Genomic DNA, 25679 nt, shown 5'->3' on the forward strand with positions numbered 1-25679 from the left:
AACAAAAACACCTACAATGCCATAAATATAAAGCCATATGTATTTAATCTGATTTGTGCAAAAGCTGACCAGTACTCACAAAGCTGTTTTTAGTACAAATGCCGGATTATAAAGAGACTTTGATACAATGTAGGGAGAATCCAAAAGGGATAGTACCACTTAGTATTATTTGAGTCTCATTATTTTCTTAGTTGATTTTTCTAAGATAGCTCCCTTTAAAACAGGGCATTTGAAATTCTTCCTGAATTATCTTCCAAATATTAAGTTTTTCTATTCCTTTGTGTTAGTCCATATAAAAATCTACCAGTTCACTTCAACCACTTGCTCGTGCCTTTGGGGTAACAAAATATTATTTCAGTTATTGTATATTAATAACCAAACTATTTATACAGGTACCTGTTTTTAGTTTAGGTTAACATGTAACCATCCAGAAATTTGTTAAGATGTTTAAATCCACGTCAGTAATTTGTCTAAACTTTCCCATTTCCCAAAGTCCACTTGTGCTTAGTCTACTCCTTGTTACACTAAAGGAAACTGCCTAAGTCATAAAAAAAAATCCTGTCAGAAGCACAAAATAAACAACAGTGAGTTGTGTCTCCTCCCACTGCCTAATTTGTTGATTTTTAGTAAACAGAGGTAATTTTTGTCTAACAGCAAGTAAGAAATCTTCATATACAAAGAAGATATATATATATATCTATATAAATATATATAGATATAGAAGATATATATATAGATCTATATATATCCAAATCCTTGGTGTTGCTATATTTACACTTGTAACCTTTACCAGCTTAAAAAGAAAAAAGAGGAGGAAAGAGAGGAAGAGAAAGAGAAGGAGAGAGAGGAAGAGAGAAGAAAAGACTCTCCAGTCCAAAACATTACAAGCAGAATACTCAAAACGCATGACGTGGTTAACGCCTTCAGGAAAGAGTTGTATGTATCCCAAAGTGGACTTGTATTAAAAAAAAAAATTATATTTGTCCCCCAATGTCACTGTTACCTGTCCCTTGGAAGAGCTGTCCAGGCAAGGCTATGGGATGTTCCTGCTGAAATTTGTTGAATTGCAACTCCATCTAAACCACTTACTTTCTTCGGTTTAGTAATGGGACCAGTAGAGTTTCCCTGACCACACTGTCCCATTGAATTGTTACCCCAAGCATAAACTTCATTATCTATAAACATAAATAAAGCAGAAAACAAAACCTGAGATACAATTGCTTTTGACCAAGAGGAGCATTATGTATTTTTACACCTTATTCTTTTTACCATGAGAAAGTGCCAAACAGTGACTGTCACCAATCGAAATATCAACTATTCTTGTGGCAGCCAGTTCTTCAATAAGCTTGGGTCTGAGAGCAGTTGCTTCTGAAGAGCCACAGCCAAGGCATGCACCGCAGCCCCATGCATAAACCTAGGGCCAACAAACCACAAAATATCAGCATCTTAAATGTGTATTATTGGTGACCACGAACAAACAAAATACCAGATAACCACTTGCACAACAACTGCAATTATGCTTTCAACAAAACATGCACAGTACTTTCATGACTCTAACGTACATTTCGTATAATCTCTATTTCTTCCCCCCAACCACTCAGATCACTGGCCACAGAGCACATCAATCGGGAGGCTGTTGCAAGAAAAGAAACTGCTACAGTAAACTTCAACACTCCTAATCCATACTTTAAAAACCCACTGCCGTTGAACCACAGTGGGGTGAAGGCCAGGGGTCAGTTAGGTTACATGTGTAGAAATGCTTATTGTATTGCATGTATATACATCATGCCAGTAAGGGCCCTCATTTATGACCTAAACATTTATCTCCAAGCTCTCCTGAGGTTTTTCAGATTAGAAATAAAACTTCCAGTTAACACGTATATTCTAAAATACACAAACATTTTAAAAAACTATTAAATCACTTAACCACATGAATTGGTTAATGCATTAAAGATTACAAGCATTTCACTGCTTTTTGCTTCCAGAACCCACTTTGCTTCCTGAATCCAATTTGGTTTTGCACTGGTTACGTTTATTAACCTAAAAATAATTCATTTTCTGTGGCTAAGCAAGACTCTTGAAAAGTGTACTTTTACATGACTCTTCAGCACATTTTGAATTACTCTAGCACATTAGGATCTCAGTACTTCAATCTCTAATCAAGAACTTTAGTGATATTTAAGCACTAGTTAAATATTTTCTCAACAGTCAAAATAATTAATGCTGAAATAATGAACCCACCCCATCTTCACCAACTTTCATCATTTGAGTGAGAACTTATTTTTGCCTACCTGCCCTGTTGATGTCAAGGCAAGTGAAGACTGACTCCCAGCACAAACTTTTCGAATAAACATTCCTTGCAAGGCTTCTATAACTTTAGGTTTATATACTCTATTTGTATCACCATGACCAAGTTTGCCTACAAAAGAAGGAAACACAAGTGGAAGGTATTTTCAATACATAAATTACGACAATTAGAAGTACCCCAAAAGAATTCTTCTTGGATTTCCAAAAATGTCAAGAGCATATTTTTAAAATTAAAACATATTACAATTTTTATAAAACCTATTCTCTTTCAATTGCAGTAATTACAGACTTCAGGAAACATATATTTATTATAGTGTATTTAAAAATTGAAATATTAATTCCATATATCTATACTATTCATTGCCTGCTGTTTAATTACTAAAGCCTTTCCAAGCACTAAACCCTTTCATATTTGGCAAAAAAAATTTTCCCTCTCCTACTTTATAAAGTGACTTGAAAAAACCCCAACTTTTCTGCATTTTTTTTCCTAATGGCCGTGTGCATTTCTGTAAATATTAATATTTTTATTCCTTTATTCCTCCTTTAAGTTTCTCTTGAAAACAGCTATTCGTCTCCACAACTTCACCATTTTCAATCAATGACCTCAAAAACAAGGACTGTCACTAGACCATGTCAGTGTGTTGACAGAAAAACATTCCTCAAAAGGAAGGAGAAAAAACAAAATCAAATGTGAAATAAATTACAAAGACTCATCATTCTACAAAGGTTATGCTTTGATTCATGTTGTTTTAGCCTTCCTACAACAATATTTCAGTACCACGTTATTAATATCCAAAAGCCAAATTGTTTATAATTTACTGAAAAAGAAGAGCAAACTCCAATACTTTGTGAAGGTTAAGATGCCTGTCCTGTTAAAAACTGATTTTTCAACAGAAATTAAAGAAAGAGGGAGACAGAGGAGCAGGAACAATTCTATATGCGCACATCAGAGCTAGTTCTCGAATGAAATTCAAATTCCTACACAGTTCTATTAACCACCAATTTGATTATGAGATTTCTGTAGTCTGCATTTTATATATGCAATAATACAGCCATTTTAATCTGAGTTTTAATTTTTATCTAGCAGCATAACCAAATTTAGGTAAATACAGTAATAGTAGAAAATGAATGATTCTGTCTTTGACAAAGCATCTACCGGCAATGAAGCTTAGAAGCCCGCCATTTTTGAGATGGGAGATGTTTCTTCAAGAGGCAGTTTAAATGCAACAGTTTCTAGTACATGAATACAGTTGTTGCCATATCAAATAAGTGAGTTTATTTGAAAGTTATCAGCAAAGCATTTTTTCCAGAATTGTTTATGCATTCATTGAGCTTTGTGCTCTGTGAAACCTCTCTTCCTTCTGATAATCTGTTTTTAAAGTCTATAATCTTGCAGTTAAACTTCAAATACTGTATTTAGATTTCACTAAAATCCTTTCCTTGCACAGCTACCAAATGACAAAAAAAACCCCAGCAAACCACAAGGAGTACTGAGGCTAAGAGGTAGATGGAATAAGATTAAAATTACTACCAAAATGTTAGTTTTACCTACCATTATCTCCTCCTCCAAATGACCATACTGTTCTCCCATCTTTGGACAGAGCTATTGTGTGTGAACTGCCACAGGAAACCTCTCCTACATTGCTAATATCTTTTACTAAAGTTGGAATGTTGCGGCTGTTGCTGTCACCATGACCTAAGGAAAAAAAGAAAAATACTTTTTTTTGGTGAAGATTTAAGCTCTGTTTATGGTCTGTAATTTCAGTAAGATTTTGCAAAACCCATATACATTATAATTACCACAAATGACAATTTCTGCCCACTTTTTGGAAAGATTTGTAGTAAGGTTTGGAAGAGATCTGTAGTAAGGTTAACAAACATTTCATTTTTATAAGGCGTACTCCAGAACACTTGTTCATACCTTGCTGCCACTAAACCATAAGACTATTTTCTATCTAGTTTGAAAGAAATAAAAAGAATTACTAGTACAAGTGCCTTTAATACTGGTTGATACTAGCTATACTACCTAATACTGGACAGCAGGTAGCCTGAACAGCATGAGGAAGCTAAAATAAGGGCATACTCTTACTACTGTCAATACAAGCGTATATACTGCACAGACAAATAAAACCAGCAAACTAGTTAGTTTCAGTCACAATTCTAACTGGTCCTTTCTGCAGAAGCCCAATACCTTACAGTATCATCTACTTCATAATAAGCATGAGTTGCATGTCTAATGAACTACAGAAATTCTGCAGATACGGAAAAAAAATGGGGAACAGAGGGAAAAAATACTACACGGTATCCATAACTGATTAAAGGTGAACAAGTTACTATGACCTAATTAAATGCTACTTTTTAGCTGCACACTGGAACTCATCATTGCACACTCCAAGCTCCCCAAAGCACATAAAACCCCTACATTAACCTAATACTCAATTAGAACATTTCCACAATTCCCCCCAAAATTGTAGGTTAAACCTCAAACCCAGTGTTCTTTTCTTGACAGCAGGGATAGGCTCAGCGCTGCTACTGATTACCTTGAAAAACTGTGACAGTTTAAGTTGTAAAACACTGTCCTTGTCTTCTGCCCCTGTCAGTTACTTCTTTTCACCCCCTTACTTGGCGATCATGACTTTCAAAGCAAAGACAGCAGAAGGGAACTAAAGCCCAACTTGAAGCAATTTTCTATGCAAAATCTGTTGGTTCAACTGAACCTGCTCAAGAAGGGTGATTTCATACTAGGCATAACAGTTGTACAGCAAAAAATGATGAAACAGATAAGTGAACTTTTAGCAAATAGAAATACTGTGTTTTTCACTTCAGTTAAATTTAACTTTTTAGACATATTAAGGTAAAATGACACTAGGCCATTCTGGCAAACTTAATGTCAAGTATCTTCATTAGTATCACATTAGAATCAGACTCTTGATATTATTAGCTAGGTATTCATGACTGACCATCCTACCATCACTAGATCATGTTTATCTAGAATTCCAGTTTATTTAAAATGTCTACTGTTTACATTTAAGTGGCAGTGGCAATCATATCTAGTCTTATGAATGAATAAAGGCAACTTTTCCTGAAAATAAAAATTTTAAAAATTGAATCTTTGTAAAATTAACTGCATTAAAATCTTTTAAGAGTCTCTGTACTAGTTTTAATACAGTCACCTATATACACACACCTGTATACATCTGTGCATATGTATGTGTATTTAGAGGGGACAATAAGAGAACAAGGCATATACATGTATAGCATCATTACCAGACACAGGAATTCTTCCAACAGCATTTCATGAAATTTTAAAATTACCTAATCTTCCAAAGTCTCCTTCTCCCCATGTATATAGCTCTCCATCTTCTGTAACAGCAGCACTATGTCTGTATCCAGCTGATACACATACAACAACCTACATTACATGCAAAAATAAAAATCAAGTTTTTATACAAATTGAATAGGAAGTTTGAAAGCTTATGAAAGTCAAGTTTCAGAAGCAGTCTACATAAACCGACTGTTCACTTGTGTGGAGCAAGTACACGCATAAATTAATCTTTGCAAGCTTTTCTATTTAGCATTTGATAAGTGGAAATCAGTACACAAAGAGACAAGTTTATATATAAAACTGGTCATGGTTTATTTATCATGCAAATTTAACATAACGATCTCCTAGTCTTACAGCAGCAAAAAGAAGCATCAGTGGATGTTTAAAACACTGGCCAAAACATAGACAGATAAGGAAGAGAAGGCCTCGTAGGACAATACAAAGCCACTTTTCAAATGAAGCCACTAAAAAGTTGTACATGAAAAGTCCTAATGTTACAGCTAACAAAAGCAACCATCTCCTGGAATGTCACCACAGTTCAGCAAAAGCACATGAGCAAGTCTTACTCTTAAGACTATGAGAAGACAATGCCATTGTCCAAATCACATGCCTAAAGGCAACCATAATTTTTAGTGCTTTACTGAAAGCAGACCCAGCTTCAAAGAGAAGTTTAGATAAAACGCAGAACTTTTTCTTAAAATTTTATATATTTCAAATTTTACACAATATCACAACTGAACAGAACAAAAATACGTGTTCTACTATACACAACATACCTTTCCTTGCAGAGGACCCTGAATAAGTTTGGGATATTTCTGAGTTGAACTATTTCCGTGTCCCAGTTTTCCATAGTCACCATCACCCCAGCTGAAGACTTCCCCTTCTGTTGTAAATGCTAAAGTGTGACCATCAGATCCTTTTGAAGATGACACTTTTTTAATAGACCTATGAGGCTCAAAAGTCAATTTTTTCAACGTGGACTGATTATTGGAGTCACCCAGTCCTAGTCTCCCATAGCTGCCTTTACCACAGGCTCTAACAGAACCATCCGTAGAAATAACAAAAGTACAATATTGTCCAGCTTCAATCTATAAACAAAAAGGTTAAAATAGTAAAAAAGAAAGATTAGATAAATGTATCTTTACATAACCTTTTCATATAACATAATGTAAAAATAAAGGAGAATTTGGATTACAGCAGTAAAATTCAAATTCTTGAACAATATTGTATGAGTAAATCTGTTTTCTTGAGGTAAAGGATGTACATAGTGAATAATCTATTTTATTTGCATCTCTTCTACAGACTACAGAACTTGGGCTGCCTTCAGATCTCCAATACTCAGGGATGGAAATGGACAGTCTTTGAAGGTATCTTAAGTTCTGAAGATTAAAAAGACAAAGTAACAGCTTGATAAAGCACTGTAGGTTTTGCTTAATTTTAACCAGTACCAAGTGGCAACATTACAGAAACATGCCAAGTGCTAAAAATCCACTACCATTTGAGACTATGCATTTCAGTTACATAAACACCAAAGAAATAAGACCAGAAGTTTTTAAGAAATTAAGAACTTGCCTCTACTGGAAAGTCAGTGACAGCTGAAGAATGACCTAATAGCAAACCAACTAACCCCACAAAAATTTCCTATAGGAATCTTAACACACCATAGTGCAAAGCAGGTTCAAATCTGAAGCGTAAAGGCACTGCGTGTCCACATCATAAAACAGCACAAAGCAGGTGGTGGACTGCATGGTGACAGCCCTGTTTACTGTGAATTAACTTCTTCATATAGACAAATCCTACAAACACCATGAATAAAGGTTGAAAAAAAAGTTTTTTATCCCAGTGGGATATCACATAAATATGTTGTATGGATGTATAAAGTACTATTTAAAGAGTAACTCATTCATTCAGATCACTCATTCCACTCTTGTGTATGAGTGTTTTGTTTCAACAAAGTTTTTTGAATGCATAAACTTGCTTTATGATGCCTGGTCCTGCAGTCCACTGGCATATAAAATATATCAGTGACGTCAATATAAACAATTTCAGAAAATGTACCTCAATTGTCTAGTGACCAAAAAAATGCTTTTACTTAAGTCAACACTGCAAAGCCAATATAGCAAGAGAAAAGCAAACTATTCTATTCTGTGTCACGCATCAATAAAAGTGCTCAGTTGCAACTGCAGAATCTGTGACTGAGAGCAGAAAGAGCATACTGTATATTGATTTTCAGAAAGCTAATTAAGGTTGCTGTGCCAGCAGTTAGCCTGGTTTGGACTTTTAAACTAGGCAACCTTGATGTGAAAACCACCAATGGAAAAGACAATTGAGTAGCTAAGATACCTTTTAGACAACAGTAAAAAAAACCAAACCAAAACAAAACAAAAACAAAAACAAAAATCTCTGCAAATGCATTTCATAGCAAGTTAGATAATTCAATCATTCTTGTTACATGGATATTGATCTGTGTGTGTCACTAAAAAAGAAACAGAATGTTTTTTCCAGGCATCAGTAAAAGTAGTGAGATACCTTTCAGTAAAAATAACTTGTGTGAGTGGTTCTGAGCATCATACCTTCACTACAACTTGACACTCAGAAATAAAGTACTATTTTCCAATTTCATACTATAACTAGGAAGCTGTTAAATGTTACATAATGTACCACTATAAATTTCACTCACCGTCTGTGCATCAGAAAAACTTGGAGCAAGCTTGGGTTGAAGTATTTTCTCTTGAGTGCCTTCTACCAGTTGATGACTGCTGTTGCTACCCCAAACATACACTTCACAGGTCTCAGAAACAATGGGAGCATCACCCGTTTGAATGCTGTCAGGGCTGGCACATGTTCTTGAGTAGTCTGATGCCATTCGACAAACCTATTAAAATGAGAGATTTATTACACAGTAGCCTTTTCATTTATTTCCATATAGTCACAATGTTTAACGCAACTTTAATTCCCCCTCAATGTGACTGTCTGCCTAAAACATAAATCATCCATCACCATACCATTAGCTTGCCCAAATTACTTTGTTTCTCTACATCTCTGTATTCCACCTTTTTTTGCCTTCCTCTTCTACTCCACAATAACTCAATAGAAACTGGACCATACCCACACACACCCCCCTAGTCAGATGTGTGAAGGGGAAGTAAACTACAATTACCTTAAAGTCAAGGTTCATTTCAAGACATACCTCCTCAAATAAACACAGAGCTGCCTCGTAAAGAGAGCATAAGCCATCAGACGTTCTAGTTGGCTCTCTCCATTGACTTCGATCAGCGGATGATCCCTACAATTTTTAAATGTTATTATGAGAAAAATACTTCCATACAGCAACAGTGCACCTGTACAGAATACATTAGGGATTTGTTCTTACAGTTAAGCAAAATTAAAAGCTCTTTCTATAAGCATGAGTAAACTACCTTTCTCCCCTGAGCTGTGATATCTGCATATACCTCACAATAACAAAAATATGACAAGTGCTAGTTAAACATTCTTATTTATTCATTTTTGTAAAAATATCTGGGTTTAGAGTTAATTTCTCCTAATACTGTTTTGTTCTGAAATGCATGTCACTTGTGTTTAGTTTAAAGTAATTAATATTTAATTTAAAAACGACTAATCATCATTATTTTTGTGTTTACATATCTTCCACATTTTGGTCTCTAATTTTATATCTAGTCCAAAACCAACAACAAAAAGTTTCCCATCAGGACATTCAATCCAATTCAGATCCTGCCACTGCCATGCTCCTCTCATGGTCTCCATTCTTTAAATTTTTTAGCTTTTAAAATTTATGTTTATTAGCAAGCATTACAAGCCTGAGAGGAGAGAAAAGAACGACCATTTCAGGGAAAAAGTCCTTCCCTGTTTCAGTCTGAGCGTATGAAGCAGAAGCTTGCCACAGCTTCTGATTGCACATTGTGCAATAATTTCAGAGCTTTAAAAAGAATATTCATCTAGGACCAGAAGTAAGCACTCAACATACAAAGCAGTGTGCATACTTCCAAAGAATTTAGCTGATTTTCTTATCACACTGATTTCTGAGCAGTAGCAAAAATGCCAAACATCTCAAATCTTACTGACTCTCCAAAGATGTATAAGCAGAGGTTAAGGTTAAATGGAGCGCAGGAATGTCCAATATAAATATCTTTGAACAGGAACAAGACATACTGCAAAACTTTGAATTCTAAGCAAATTCAGCAAAGCAAGCCTTAAAAACAGTTCCACACTTTCTAACTTTTAAATGTAAAGTGCAAGTGGATCAAGTACATCCTTGATTCTTTTCCTGAAGCTAAAGCATAACACCAAAAGTGACAACACAGGGATTGCTTTGCTCTTTCAACTCCTTTACCTACGAGGAAATGGGTGGGCAGGGAGGAAGAGAAAGAGACGGTGGGTAACAAAGGAAATACTGAAAAAAGTATTTCACAAAAAAACCCCTTTTTTAATATATTAAGCAAACTATTCAGCAAACTGGCATTCAGTGTTAAGAAACTATTTAAAGTTAAGAATGCAACTACATTTGCAATGTAGAATAATCGAAGCTCGTATACCTACCAAAGATCGTCGCATCTGTGTTAATATACTCATAAAGCAATCAAAGCTGATCATCCCTTCTGGACTTTGCAGCAACTTGGTTTTCTCCATGGTATTTACTACAGCTGAAGCACCTAAAGCCATTTCTATCCATTCCAGAAGATATCGCAAGGAACCTCGTTGGGCAGCCAAACCAAGAAGCAATTCAGAAGCTAATCTACGACCTAAAGTGTCTGCCCCAGAGTTTGGAATTGTTACTCCTTTAAGAAATGTTGTTACTTGTGATAAACAGTCCAACCCCATTGGGGGAATCTTGCTTTCATTTGCTAAAGATAAAGGTGGTAAAGAACTCACGACTTCTATTGCAGTATGGATAACATCATTGCAAAGACTGAGGCCAGGTCCTGAGGCAGGCATCATCCAACTCTGTCTTAGCAGTGCAAATAACAAGCTTAATCCAGTCCGAACCCCCATTTCTATGAGTGCATCTGTACTTGACCTAGGACGTTCACTGACAGAATGCACATCTGTTGATCCAGAACTGCTTTCTGGTGAATGCTGCTGTTGTTTCACCTTACCCTTATCATGATATTTATTAGAAAGTGCATAGAAGACGCGCTGTAACACAAGGAGACGTTTTCGAAGTGCTCCAGCAAATGGAGAGTCTGAGCATACCATCTTCGCCAGTGCCAGCTGGCTGCTAAGAAGGGCATCCAAGTAGTGGTCCTGTTCATCACTAGATAGAGACTCCCGTTCAAAATCTGGTAACTGAGGTCCTTTGAGGCACAGAACCTGCTGGGGCAATGGCACTACTTCTTTATTGCTGACTAACTTAGCGTACAAGATAGAAACTCCCTCCCTTGTTGCAATAGATTCACTGTCTTCTGTGATCCAGGAGCTGTTTAGATGTTCAAGCCATTTCAGCTTCACAGGTGGTACCATAGCTGCCATGTTGGTTTATTCCTTTGCCATTAGTCCTGAGGATGAAAAAACCTGTAAATAGATGTGCAATATTATCTACAGAACTTACTACTCACAGTAGGACAAATCCTAATAATCCTTTAAGAAAGCAAGTAGCAAAAGATTAATCACCAAGAATTACCCAAATTCCACCATTTTACCCATATAAGTGCCGCAACCTGGAATTCAGATCAAATACTAACAGAATAGTTTATGAGTAGTATAAAAAAGACCTTGTGCAGATTAATTTTTATCTTCATTTTAAACAAATAAGTACATGCATATGTGCAACTTCCTTAACATGATGTAAGAATTGTAGTTGAGTCTGCATTTTCTAAATCCATACGCACAAAAATTCACACAAAGCAGATTCAATTCTGCTTTGTTTCAATGAAAATACACTTGTAATATTCTCTAGAAAAAATAATATTCTCTTTACAGACAGCAAAACTGAGGACAAAGACTTTAAAAAATGCACAAGATCATACGCAACTGTGCACAAGTGAATGGAGTACCAGTGTAAACCTTCATTTTACAATAAATGAGACTACTAATTCAGGCCATAACTAAGGGCTCAACCTGTCAAACACATTTTTAAGTCCTGCTGTCACAAGCTACTCTCTCCCCTTTCTAAGGTAAGCTAGAGATGTCCTTAAAATCCATGTCAGAATGTTAAATGGAAACCAGGACAGATGGCTCGACTGCTAGAGTTGCACATTATGTAGATTCTATTCATTCAGTGAATAGGCTCTTCAGAGACAAATACACATTATAACTATTCCAAGTAAATTTACAGTATCAAAAATTACGTATTACATTATATTAATGTACTGTATAATGTATGACTTCAAAAGTATTCAAAGCTTTTAGGACAGATTTTTAAGGAAGGGATCACTAACAATATGGAGGTAAAGAGAAAACTTAATAATGCAACAACACTGGCTTACCAGGAAAGTTCAAATTTGTTGCCAAACCAACTTGACAGCTTACAACATTCTTTCAAATCAAAGACATCCATTAATTCAAAAGATCTTTTTTTGTTGACAATTTTAGGAAAAAAACCCAACACATTATTAATCATTACACTTCTACGTGGATTCAAACTCAATGAAACATTGTAATGAAATTGCTACAAAATTCCTGGGAATCCTACAGTTAAAATGGGATTCCTCGCCACATACCGCAAAGCTTTTTGTTGCTAGCACTAGCCCCCAGAATACATCTCTTTTCTGACTTTTGCACAACCTGAACTCAAGTCAACTTAGCTGAATGGAAAGATCCTTTTTTCCTTTGTTATTCCCTTGAGAGATGCAGTAGGGTCTGAGCTCTACGCAGGTGGCCTAAAACCTCAGTTACAAAATCCATGTGCGAAACTTGAATGCTTTGATATTAAACTACTTATAACTTGGCTGAAGTGAAAAGTAGTTTCAAGGTTTACAATTAATTGCACGGGACTGGATTTTTTGTTCACTGTTTTAAAATTTAAAATCTGAAATAAATCAACAGATTGAAAAGTTACTCTTAAAGAATACCAGACCTTTTGAAATTTAATCTGAGTGCATCAACCTTCAAACTGAACATGGCAAGAAGTCCTCTTTGATCACTTTCAGAAGGGAGAATATAGTGTTCGAAAAGCAGATTATTTTCTCTATATAGTCCTTCTTTCAGGATGACACACCATAGGCGTATGGCACAGACAGTATGGCAAATGTGCATATGGCCTTGTAGTTCCCCAATGCTCAGACACTGCAAACCTCTTATCCATACTACCCAAAATGAAAGTGTAAGCCATTTTGAAAGTGTAAGCCATTTAAAAAAAAAAATCATCAGAAGGGCATCTTTTATATTCAAAAGCATACAGTATTTTTTAGGCAAATTATGCTGTAATAAACTACTTCCAAAAATTAAGGTGGTAGAAGTTTATAGAAGAACTGTATGTTAGAAAGACAAAATTTGGAGGTAAAACAGGGGGAAAAAAAATCAAGTTAGTTTTTAGTTAAATTTTGAGAGATCTTCTCTATCTTGAAATCAACAGTGTAATATTTTGACTAATGAGTTGGTAAAACAATGTCAACACAAAGTGCAGAGGCATCTCTTTCACTGTAGATGAGTATGTCACATGGGAAGAACCGTATGTAGGTGAGAGGTAGTAAGATTAATAGATTGAAATTTAATAGTAAGACATGCAAGCTTATACAATTCTGGAATAAAAAGTTTTCCCATAAGTAGAGAATCTATTATTTGGAGATTCAAAAGTAGAAGAATCTAGTGAATCACAGAAGGATCATGAGTCACCATGAAAGAAAATATAATCCTGAGTAGCATTAACAAGCATTTCCAGAATGGTTAGGGAAGGTTAGGTAAGAGAAGCATTTTTAGACAATTTTATAAAATGCTAACCAATTGGATTAGCCAGCTGGATTTCTGTCACCTATACCCTGAACTCATTAAAGATTGACACTGGATCATGTGGAGAAAAAGATTATTCCTTTGATCTACCCTAACAGAGAATCTAGCCTGAAGGTAAGACTAGGAGTGTGGCTTTTCAGCACAACAACTCAAAATACATACATACATAATACAAATGAAATAAAATGAAATCTGGTCTATAAAGACAGCAGAGAAAAAAGGGGGCGGGAGTGGCTAAATAAGCAAAAGGAGAATACGGACATAAGAACAAACAGGTATGAAACAATCACAAATGAATTTAAACTGAAAAACTCAGAAGTTTGTTCCCAGTTAAATTTTGCAATGAGTTTCTAATGGAAATAGCAAACCCCTCTGAAATGGAGTATAATAAATTCTGATATACAACACAGAGAATTTTTCTAGTCTCACATTGTCATTCTACTAGGAAAACATTTATTTCAGGCTAACAAAAAGATCTTCCCCTGAAGAGATTTTTATCACAAAAAGAAATCCTAAGTAATCTGCAGCAAGAACACAAAGTGAAATTTCTTCCAGTTTTGCAATATTTAGTCATAAAGTAAATTATTTGGTTTTTAAATGTATTTAGAAAGTGCATAATGCTGCCTTAGTGACTGCTCTCTCACAGACAGATGAGGATATATGGGGGAAGACTGTTCCATATAAAAGCAACAATGCATGGCATTTCTTCTTTGTCACGATACACATCTCACCATAATTCACTTCTTCCAAGTACTAAAGAATTGTATTTTAATGTTAGTCACTATAGTTTTAGTTTAGCTGGTTATTATTTTAAAAGTACACATGAACAGCATTTATTTAACAGACAAGGTAATTCAAGGTTTAGATCTGAAGAACTAAAAAGTTGCAGAATTGATAGGTATATCTCAACATTATGATGATTTATGTCTGCACTGTCATACAGCGGATGACCCCGCTCTCACGTTCTGGTATTTTATAAGGATAAAGGAGGTTAACCTAATGGGGTAGCTTTTCTGACAAAAATGTAAACCTGCTGAACAGTTCACATCTCTCATGTAACAACAAGAAATTCCACAGACCAAAAAATAAGGACATATCACTGACAGTACTCTCCAAGAATAAAGCAATGACTAGAACTCCTATACTATACATACTGTTTAGAGCTCAGAAATTGAAGATGTTAGTATTCTTCAAAAAATTATTCTAACCAAAACCATTAATGTATACCACTGGTACTCAAAGGCAAGCTGCTGCAGAGACAAGTGTTTGCATAGCCTAGAAGTGTTGGCCTACATGATACTAAGTTGAGATACAAGCAAAGCTTGTATTAGGATAGCCTCCTAGCAGGGCTTATTAGCTCAAGCACAGCACCGTGTTGATACAGTCATACTGTTTACAGGATCCAAGCTAGTTCACATATCTTTCTGCAGCATGTGTCATAAAACTTTTCAGTCCATTTCTTCTTTTTTTTTCCTTTCATCTTGCAATTTCAGGCTGTTCTGTGAACACTTAAGACTAAAAAAAAGGAATGCAATATGGTTTTGGAATAACTATCTTTTGGGATTTCCAGCTACTTAAAAATGAAGTGAGGGCTTCATTGCCAGATCCTATTCATAGTTCTGGATCAGAACCCTGGCATGAGTAGGAGAAATCTATACCAGACTGTAAGTGCAATGTGCATTGAACATTTCATATTTATACATGTCCCACAGATTTCAAAGACTGTCTACTTTAATGTCTTACCATATTTACTGTTCACTTGCAATCTAGCAGCATTTTAGTATTTCAGTGCTTTGCAACTAGATTTAGGATACTTTTTTACTGACTTCAATTTCTGTATTCCAAAAAAAAAACTTTTTTAGTCTTGTTTTGCTTGCTTAATATTTTAGCCCTCATAAACACAGTATTTTCAGTAGACAGCTTTTGAACTCAACAGCAAAAACATAAACCACAAGAACTACATGCATGCAAAATAACAATGAAGTCATTAAAATCAACAATGTTTCTTGTTGTTAGCATTTATACAACGTTCAAGTACTGCAAAAGTAAGAGCATTGATAACCTGACAAAAAAACCCTAATTCCAAAAAAAACCACTGAGCTTGAAAAACTTTTCACATACAAGAACGCAGACTGATCACAACTAGTTGAGTCCAGGGTTCTTCTAAGTCTTAGTCTGAGAAAAATTTTAAAAATTAATAAATAAAAAGAACACTCTGCTCCCAAAGAGACACTTGAGTTATTAATTTTAATACTGGTAGCATTTAGAACTCCAGTTTCTTCAAGGGGATTCTTGATGTCAACTGTAAATCTGGTCAAGCTAACTTGCAGCTTAATAGGCAAGGAGGCTTTTCCAAAGCAAAAGTGTGTTTTCAAACTGCTCTTTTTAAAAGAAGTGTTGTTTAAAGTAACCCACAAATGCTTTACCTCCTATAGTACAAAACGGATTTGACTCCTGTTTTATAATCATTAACCATGGGTTACATAGGTTCTGAACGATCAGTTTCTGTTCTTTGACCCTTCAAGTTCTAATGTATTACAATTTCATCAAAAAGTAATATAATATTCTGAATGAGAGGTTTGCGTTCTTCAGTAGTCTGAGCCCTATTTGATCTAATTAAAAACTAAATCTCTGGGGGGTGGAGGGAATTTCTCTGCCATCTAGTGAGAGGATGTGCTTACTACAGCTGTAATTCTTGTAGTGCAAACAATAACGTATAATGCAACTTTGTTCTCTCTGTCTTGACATTTCACACTTTTAAAAAAAGAATAAAAAAAGAGAGAGAACTATACTACAGCTCTTCTGCCAATATACCTGCCAAAAAAAGCACATTCTGTGCTATTAAACTCCTGCTTTTATTCCAGCCAAATTTTCTCTAAAATAGATTAGCACCTTCATCAAAAGCCTTATTTGAGCCTCAAATGAGCCTTGCCCAAGTAACCTCAGTTGTATTACAGCAGACAAAATCCTTACATGTCTATCACACAAAAACCAGAGGCACAACTGCTAACTACCATTCAGAGGTAGTAAGCATTCTTTGCATTTCAATACTACACACATCTTCTGTTTACTTATATGACAAAACACATCAACAGCTCAGCCTCCAATTGACACAGATAGGTATTATTAAATCCAGGACCTTGTTCATGAAGAAAAGGCAACATTTTCTTATTTTTCATGAAGAAAGGAGTTGCTAATTACCGTTTCATCTGAATTGCAACTGTAAAGCCAGTTAATGCACGCTTCCAAACTCTGGTCTTCAGCGACAAAATTAGCGCCTTCTCAAGAGTCAATACATGGGGATCTAGCTACATTAAGAAGTTCCCTGAAAAAAGGCTCATTCATCTGCTTTATGTTATACTTACATCAGCTACTCTTCAATTAGAAATTTCAAAACTTGCTCATGTACCTCACAGGTGTGAGTACTGCTCCTTTTCCTGGAAACTGATAGATTTATTCTCTTCCCCTTGTATGCATCTCTAAAAATAGAGACTGAAGCTTGAATCTGAGCTCTTAGTAGTGACCCACTCTCCTACTCCAACTTTCAAAAGAAATACATTGGTCCATCTTGAAAATAACAACATTCGATTTGATGTGATAGGTAGCAGTCTTTAACCGGACACACTGATGGCAACAAGCTGATTTGATATAATCCTGAAAATGCTCTCTGAATACAAATGTAAATGATCTCTGTCTCTGTGCAGAGTACAAGTGTAGCGACTACATATCACTGTAATTAACCAGAAACTAGGTAACAATGGCTAGCACAGTTTATAGGTAGGGTTTATTTCCTCCAGCTCATTGCCTGAGGACCACAAATATAAGGTTTATATAAGGTTTGTAATTCGGAGCATGGGCAAGGACATCTCATTTCTTTTTAAGTGCAGGCAAAAAGAAAATACATTTGACTTTGAAAGACCATGTGAATATACTCACTGATGTCTTACTACATCTAACCACTACAAGGTCAGCTGACAATGTGGAAGGTACCAATTCTGCAGTGTGGGCCAGCATGTAGTCCCACCAACTTTCTAAACATGCTGATCATTTGGCCAAGCACCAGACTAAGCACAAAGGGAGAAAGCAGAAACATGTCACAAGAAGTGGAGAAAGGAAGTACTTTTCTTTCATCAGCAGCAGCACAAACCCAAAACAGTCTAAATGTATAGCAACAGCTTTAGAAAAGTATTTCAACACTGGAGCACTTAAACACTTTGAATTCAAAATTCTGAATTCAAAGTTCCCAGAACTTTCTGGGATTTCTATTTTAGCAAAACAAAGCAAAACAAACAAACAGAAGCAACCAAAAGTTCTTTTTGAAATGGCAACAATTGTTCCTCCTTAAAAACAGCCCTATCACGCTTTGTTATGTGTTTATATTGTCATATTTGGGGACTCCAATTAGAGAAAATATTCCTTTCAACAATCTGAAAATAACTTATCCTACTGTCAAAGCACTAACCAATCACTACGTTTACGTGTAGTAAACCTCCAAATCTTCCAAGTGAACAGCTCTCACTCATTCAAAAAAGCTAGGATATAACCAAGATGATGCCTTGAACATTACCTATTGCATAATTTCCAGACACATAGCAAAATTTTAAAATTAGAATTATTAAAGTTTTGATATTTTATTTTATATAAAAATGTATCTGTCCAGCACCAGGTGGAGAAAAATCTATTCACATTAACAAAACATGAACCACAAAAGCCCAGCTCTCCTTCCCTTATTCCTTGTTTTCTCCTCCTCAGGGGGGGGGAAAAAAAAAAAAAAAAGTAGTAAATGGTGAGAATTTGCAACGCAACTCATTTAGCATATCTTTTAGAACCACAGTTCCTGTTGGGCGAATAGCTGTTTGGGGGGAGTAAATGCCCACATATATTTTACTGTTGCTGATCGGTAAGTCAACTAAAACGGACTTAAAACTCACAGCTGAACTTGACAAGTCAGTCTTTATCAGATGAACTATTACAAGACAGTCTTACCAAATTTAACACCTATTTCAAAAGCTTATTCTAGGGAACAGCTAGGACAAAATGAAAATATCAAATCCTAAAAATCAAGTTCTATGTATCCTGGATGTAGAATTTTTTTCAAAATAGCAGTGGCAGCAACTTGAGCTGCCATGGAATACATCTGAAGGTAACCAAGACTGCCTTCAGAGCTTATTTGCTAACTCAGAATTCCAAGTTCTTTGTTATAATGTTAGAAACCAATCTGGAAAACCTCTGCCTAAGAGTTGACTCCGTGAGAAAAAAAAAAATAATTCAGGAACACATTTAAGTAAGTGGAAACACTAATTGAGTGTAGCCGATGAAACTTGGTTACAGCAGGAGTAAACAAAAAGCATGAAAGAAAGTAAAGCAAAGATACAAGCATGAGACTACCTTCAGCAAAACCCAGGGCAAGGTCAAAGGTCAGCTGCATTCCTTACAAACATTACTTGGACAAAAGAATTTGGGTATTTCTTACCTAACTTAATGCCTGCCAAGAACGTGGTTTTCATTAACAAGTGCTAGGAGGAAGATTCAGAAACCTACTGATACTAACTGGCAGTTCCAAAAAGAAAGAACTGGTGTGGAACAGAAGATGAAGGAAAAGGCATTTGTCTACCATGTCCACCACCCTCTTAGAAACTACTGTTAAAGCTGGGCGGAAGATAATGCTTAATAGCTCTGTGAGTCACAGACAGTGCTGCAGGCTCTACAACTGAACTGAAGAAAAGGCTCAGATTCATCAAACACTCTACTGGAATATTTGCAAGCTGTAGAACAAAGCTGTTAGTTACCTTCACTTCAATCGGGACACTAACTGCTGGATTTTTTTCTCTTACATCATATGAAAGGGAATGAGAAGAAAAGAAATTTAAAATAAAACTTCTGAAAACAAGAGGAACATAATGAAGGGTTTTTTTCCTGAACTAAGGGGAGAGTGGAATATTTAAATAACAAAAGAAAATATGCTTAAGAGAGCTCTCTCTTAATGTTATAAGAAACACGGAACTTACCTGCAGCATAGACAAAGGTTCTTTCTCCTTTTATCAGTCCACCATTTAAAATGCACCCAAAGAGGAACCTACATCTTCCAAAGCTACATCTCACTGCATAATGAATGATCATCCCCCTATGTTTCAGATTCTGTGTTTTCAAGCACAAAAGTACAAAACAGCTACCTCTTCTGGTCTGTTCAAGGTTTTCCCCATTATGTAAACAAACTATCACCAAATATACAAATTACCTCATGCTATTATCACTCAAATTCTAAGCTCAGGATGAAGTCTTCACATCTTGCAATAATTAGTAAGCATAAAAAGAAGATAATAGGCTGCACTTCGAATTCAAATAAATCAACTTACAAGCAATTCTAAGCATTATGAAACTATAATAATTAAATGGTTGGCACGCATTTCCACATGGCCAAGAACTCAGAGAGAATGAAAGTTTACAATAAATTTAATTTTCCCTTTTTTCTGTGTACTTCTGTTCATCTATTTACTTACATGTTGATTTTAAAGAGGTTTTGGTTTAGACAGTGTTTGCTGCATCTAGGAAAAAAACAAAAACAAAACCAAAAGCCTGCAAGTATTTGTCAACAAGACAGAGTAAATGCTAATAATAATTAATACATTTAAGATCTTCTGAGTTAAAATATAGAGAAAAAGAGTAAAGTTGTCATATTTCAGGGAGAGAATGCAGTCTTCAGTGGCCTAGCAAATATTTTTAAAGAATTTAAAATATTCAGTGTTATTAAAGAGTCTGGTTTTCTTAAATATGAATTAATTCAGCCTGAAACCACCAGCTACTTCTTACAGATCACTTAAAACCTTCATTTTTAGATGTAAGCTTCCCTAAAATAACTAATAAATCCCATGTATTAAAATGTGAAAGGCCTGTTGCAAGTAATCATTAAGTACAACAGAATATTGAACAAGTGAGATTTCAGTTAAGATTTAAGTTTACATCACTAATTAAATAGGACAAATCGTAAATGTTTTTACTGAGGAAAACTGCATATTTTCTAAGGAAATAAAAACTAACCCTATATGTTAAATAAGAATAAAATAAGAGACTGGAGACAGAAATAACAATTTACAAGTTATTTACATGAAATGGAAATAAATTCTGAAGTGATAAACTATAAATACTGCTCCTTTCTTCTCTCTGTCACGACTGCAATTTGAACACTCAGAAACAGAAAGAAAAACTTGATATTGCAATTAATCCCAGCTTGTTTATTTTATATATACAATACCAAGCCACTGACTGCATGATGCTTGAGCAATACCCTGATGTAAAACTGACTAGGAGATAGAACAAAATAGGTATTCCACTATAAATGTTTCAGTATTTTTTATATATACATAAATATATCTATTTCAGTAGTTACAGTATATACTATAAATATTTCCATATTTCATGGATATGTGTCTGAAGCACAAGTAACCTCTGTATAACAATTATTTATTTTCAAAAGCAGAGTAATTCTTTCAAAATATCATAGTTAACATCAAAGTGAAATCACAGGGAAAATTATGTAAAATGTATTTTCCTGTTTACATAATGTGCCATACAAAAGGTAAAATGGGACTGGAAAGTAACAGTAAGTTTTCCAGCTACTTACCACCACCTCCTAAATTATCTATGGAAAATTTAGATTTTTCTAGAAGAGGAACAAAGCAAACACTAAAGAGTTCTCATAAATCACTTGGTTGACTCAGATGTGAAGACTGTTAAATCTCTAAGAATGAATTTTTTTCAGATTTTTACTACAGCTTCTGGAAACCAGGAAGTTTTTAGATCTTCTCACTTTGAGGTAAGTGGGACAGCTTTGATCAACTTTAAATGCAAGTACAAGAATTACTCACTAGAGGGGAAAAAAAATTACAAGGCAGGTTTATAAGAGAAGTTCTCAACTTCAATACATTCAAAGGACTTCAGAATTTGGAAAGTGCAGCAAATATTCCTATATTCTAAGGAGGGGAGGAACAATAATAATAAAGGACTTCAGCATGGGGTTGAAGGTCAAAGCTTGTAAGGTTATAAAGGTCCTTTTTCTGAGCTTAGCAGGAAAGATTGGCCCTGGACAGAATGTATACATAACTTCCCAGAAGGAATCTCCGTAGTGTTCCCTTTCCGTGTCAGCTTGGAAACTATAGGAGATATTTGAATTTGTCACCCAAGAACTGCCTCCACGCAGCTGACAAATTTATCCTAATATAAGTAAACAGGAAGCTCCCTTCTAGGGTTTAGATTAAAAAAAAAAAAAGATTACTGAGAAGGTGCTGTGTATAGATCTAAGAGAAAGATTGCTGTGATAAATTAAAGAAAGGTGGAGATGGGACAGAAGCTATATAAAGTGATTACAGCACACACTAGCTTGTTTTTGAGGGAGGAACAGGAAAATAAGTAACAGCTCTAGGCAACTCCAAAGAGATAACTCTAAATTCCTGCAATAAGAGATTTAAGTATGATAGTCAAGGCAAGAAAAAGTAGAGGGTTTTTTGTTTTGTTTAAAAGATGGTTGTACAAAAGATCATTAAAAAGTGGAAGACAGGAATATCATATTATTATTTTAAAAAGTAGAGAGTGTAACAGCAGTTTCCCCACAAAACGTGTTTTGTTTTTGCAGTCCTTAGCACACACATTCAGCTTATCAACAAGACAGAAACGACCTATATGTGTGGAAGAAAGGAGTTGATTTTAGGGCGCTTTTTTTTTTTTTAAGCATCATGATCTCCAACACAGTGGCTCCACCTCATTGCCAAATACGAGTAATCATTGTTATTCCACCAAGAATTTCAGTAATAATAAAAGCCCACAGATAAGAAGGAAGAAGATATAGCTGCTGCCCAGACTGTTAAAAGGAAAAACTGAACAATCAACTCAAAAATTTAGCTAAATCTTCAAGTACAGTGATTTCCCATTGCTTGTATATACCTGAATCTTCCTGCTTAATTGTTATTTTACAACTTTGTGCTTTCCTCCCTGTGTACAAGGTCCAAAGAAGTAAACATTGTAATACAGGGATAAAAAGCAAAACTGATAAAGTGTTGTCAAATGGACACAGTAAACAAGGGGAATATATTTTAACCTAGTCTTTAGGCATCACTTGTCATAGTCCATGGAGATTTTCAAACCTACAAAAATCATTCTTCAACTAACACAATTCTAAGTTTCAAAGTTTTCTATGGCTCACAAAATTCTATTCCTCTTCTACTTTTCTCTTAAATAGTAATAATACTTCCTGGTAAGCATACCTGATTGCATTTTTGCAGTCTGCCACTCAAACAGAAAGCAGCGCACAAATCTTCCATTTACTGGAGTTTTTTTAATTGTTTCAAAATAAAAACCAGACTTTTAAGAGATTTTGCAAATATTTCTTTATGACAATCAAAAATATCGGAAACATTGTGTCTTGGTACAAGGTCCATCTCTTTCACACAAGTATCTCATCACGAGTTATACAACTGAGGAAGGTTCAACTATCAGATCATCACAAACTCCTACAATTATAAAAGTATACAAAACACAAAAGCCTCTTACTTGAAGATTTGGAAAATGCTGTCATATTCTTCTGCTCAGACAAAGTATGGCATGTCAGCCAGAGAAATAAGATGAGAGAATCATGTGTTGTAGGAAGCAATATTATGACTCAACAGTAAGTTAGTACAGTGTTTCTAGAGAGAAAAACCATAGATATTATCACTGTAATTATAAAAAGATTTGTGCAACTATTAGAATAGTAGAAGAATGAAATTTAACATTCTATCCAAATTCTACTTTAGCTAATTTTATTTCTGCCTACAGTGTCAACTGAATAAAACGTATAATTGTTCACTCCCTGTATAAATAGTGTCTTAGGTATAAAGCAATTAAAAACAGCTTCAACAGCCTACCCCAAAAGCTAGGAGATATGTGGGAATAGCTAGAAAATTACTTTAGTACTTACGATGGGTTAAGTTATAATATCCTGTAGCAAAACCAGGATTAATTTCCAGAAAGTGAAAATACATATTAGAAAGGTAATGAAAAAAACATTTAAGTATGATCCAGAAGCTTCTGATTTCCGGAAAAATGAAGACAGCACCACTTGATGAACCACAATCTGAGAATCAATATGCATATAATGAGATACAGTATCTTCAATCAGTATGAAGAAAATACATTTTCTTAAATCAGTGACTCTAGCACACACACTGAAGACATCAACAAGGTCAGAACTTAACGAAGCTACATATTACCACATTTTTCTTTAACTTAGTCTGACTACAGCAGAAATCAAGCACAGACAAAAACAATTATTCTGACAGAAGCTAAGTGCTCAGACTTTTAGAACTGCTACAAAAGCAACTGAAAGCTTTATTTCCTGCAAAGGAAAAACTGCACCTATAAAGTTGCAAACATTACATGTCCTAAAAATCAGAAGCTTTCTCAGAGGAAAAATAAACCTCACAAGCACTCACTCACTCTCTCCTCTCTGCAATTAGCAATCTCAGCAACCTTTGTAAGATGCTGACTACATTTAACTTTATTTTATGGGAACCTAATTACAAAAGCTTGTAACACAAGAAGCTGGAAGTCCGTACAGTCAAATCAAAGACAAGAAACGCCAAAACTAAAGAACACGCAAAGAACTGGTTGTGAAACTCGCATGCCTGAATTCTACTTACTGCCTCATAGTAATGTTATATCACCTTTCCCCAAGGATAGGTAAAGATATTTTCTAAACAAAGTGCAAGAAAATAAAAACTTTAACAAATAAGCAAAACAAATAAGCAGATTTGTGTATTTCTAAAGGACAGAGTTCTTCAGCGTGTGTTCACTGACAATGATCTTTCTCAAGTTCACAGCAGTTTCATTTACTATTTTCAACATCAGTGGTCCTAGAGTAAACTGTGCTAGAGGTACTTTAAGCATGATGTCACCTGGGTGGTTTCTGAAAAGGATTAGAAAATTAAATATCTAAACAGATGGCAGTCAGGGTGCACTACAGCTCTTAATATTGCTATGAGTAGTTAAATCTTTGTTCCCAACAGTGAGAAATAATTTCTGTGGATGGGCCAGAAAAATCAAGCTTTTTGTGGCTTACACAAAACTCAGGAAACATTTCACAATCAGAATAATCAGGTAATTCTACTAGCTCATTAAGAATATAATTCAATTCATTCACTGCAAGTGAGACTGTTCAAAAACTTCCTTCTTCTGGGATGTTATTTTAGATAAGTTCTTAAGAAAGCAGAAGTTCTGTATACATAGCTGATCACAGGTCTGGAACAATTAATTTATTTGAAATATGACTGAAGACCTGATGCAATATGTTTCTATTTACTGCCTCACTGTGATGATACTACTACAATTCCATTATACAAGTGGAATCTCTTCAAAGTTGCAACATTTTAGTTTTGTAGCATAAGCACTTAGAACCCTTATAAATGATTTTGTTAATTCAAATAAATATAACATTCTTACCAGTAAACCAAAGTCTTTATTCTGTATCTAAGTCTACTAAGTTATTATCTCAATATTCTGTCCAATTCCTAATACAACTATGACACACAAAAAATGTGGTTATTTTATTTCTCCTCTGCGGTATCAACTGAAACCAGAGACTCTCTCTTTCCACAGAAGCATTGCATACTTCTAATCATCCATACCATATTCCTTTGCCTTTTTCCTAGTTCCTTTATTGCTATATGATCATCTATAGTGATACAATGACCTACCTGTAGCATCAGTATATATATCTGTATGTTCATCTGTATGACTCCAGAACTGAATGTAGAATTCAAGATACAGATGTATCTTGAATTTGTGCAACAGAAGGACTGTTTTTGGGTTTTGCTGAGTTCCAGTCCTGACAGTTCCTAACATGCCATAAAACGACATATTACTTGAACTTTTTACCATTCCAGTCTTTCATACTTCTTACAAAGGAGTCACAAAGTCCCAGTAAGGTAGCATATTCACATGCTACCAACTGTTAGAATGCAGCATTTTTTGCAATCCTTATTAAAGTTTTACAATCTGAAAGTACAACTAAAAGAAAAGCAAACTATTTGATTTGCTTTCCTTTTTTCATAAATAAAGGGTTGTATAGATATGATTTAGCAGCAGATATCAGGACTCCAAACAACATTTACAG

General features: G+C 35.0%; 1 protein-coding gene across 14 annotated transcripts in view; it reads right to left on the reverse strand.

Moving 5' to 3' along the window:
• HERC1 (HECT and RLD domain containing E3 ubiquitin protein ligase family member 1) overlaps nt 1–25679 on the reverse strand; it is a 105973-nt gene that overhangs the window by 74592 nt on the left and 5702 nt on the right. For 9 of the 14 annotated variants that reach the window (XM_072869753.1, XM_072869745.1, XM_072869751.1 and 6 more), the window contains exons 2-10: nt 10190–11161; nt 8823–8918; nt 8313–8507; nt 6409–6720; nt 5623–5719; nt 3860–4024; nt 2292–2419; nt 1270–1414; nt 1004–1175 (exon numbers count right to left, since the gene is read on the reverse strand). In XM_072869753.1, coding sequence (XP_072725854.1) covers nt 1004–1175; nt 1270–1414; nt 2292–2419; nt 3860–4024; nt 5623–5719; nt 6409–6720; nt 8313–8507; nt 8823–8918; nt 10190–11119 — 2240 coding nt within the window. In that variant the 5' untranslated portion in view covers nt 11120–11161. The remainder of the gene's footprint in view (nt 1–1003; nt 1176–1269; nt 1415–2291; nt 2420–3859; nt 4025–5622; nt 5720–6408; nt 6721–8312; nt 8508–8822; nt 8919–10189; nt 11162–25679) is intronic. The other 5 variants (XM_072869755.1, XM_072869749.1, XM_072869750.1 and 2 more) reach the window with 2 other exon arrangements.

This window comes from Ciconia boyciana, chromosome 8 (genome assembly GCF_034638445.1).
Source record: "Ciconia boyciana chromosome 8, ASM3463844v1, whole genome shotgun sequence".
Taxonomy (NCBI): domain Eukaryota; kingdom Metazoa; phylum Chordata; class Aves; order Ciconiiformes; family Ciconiidae; genus Ciconia; species Ciconia boyciana.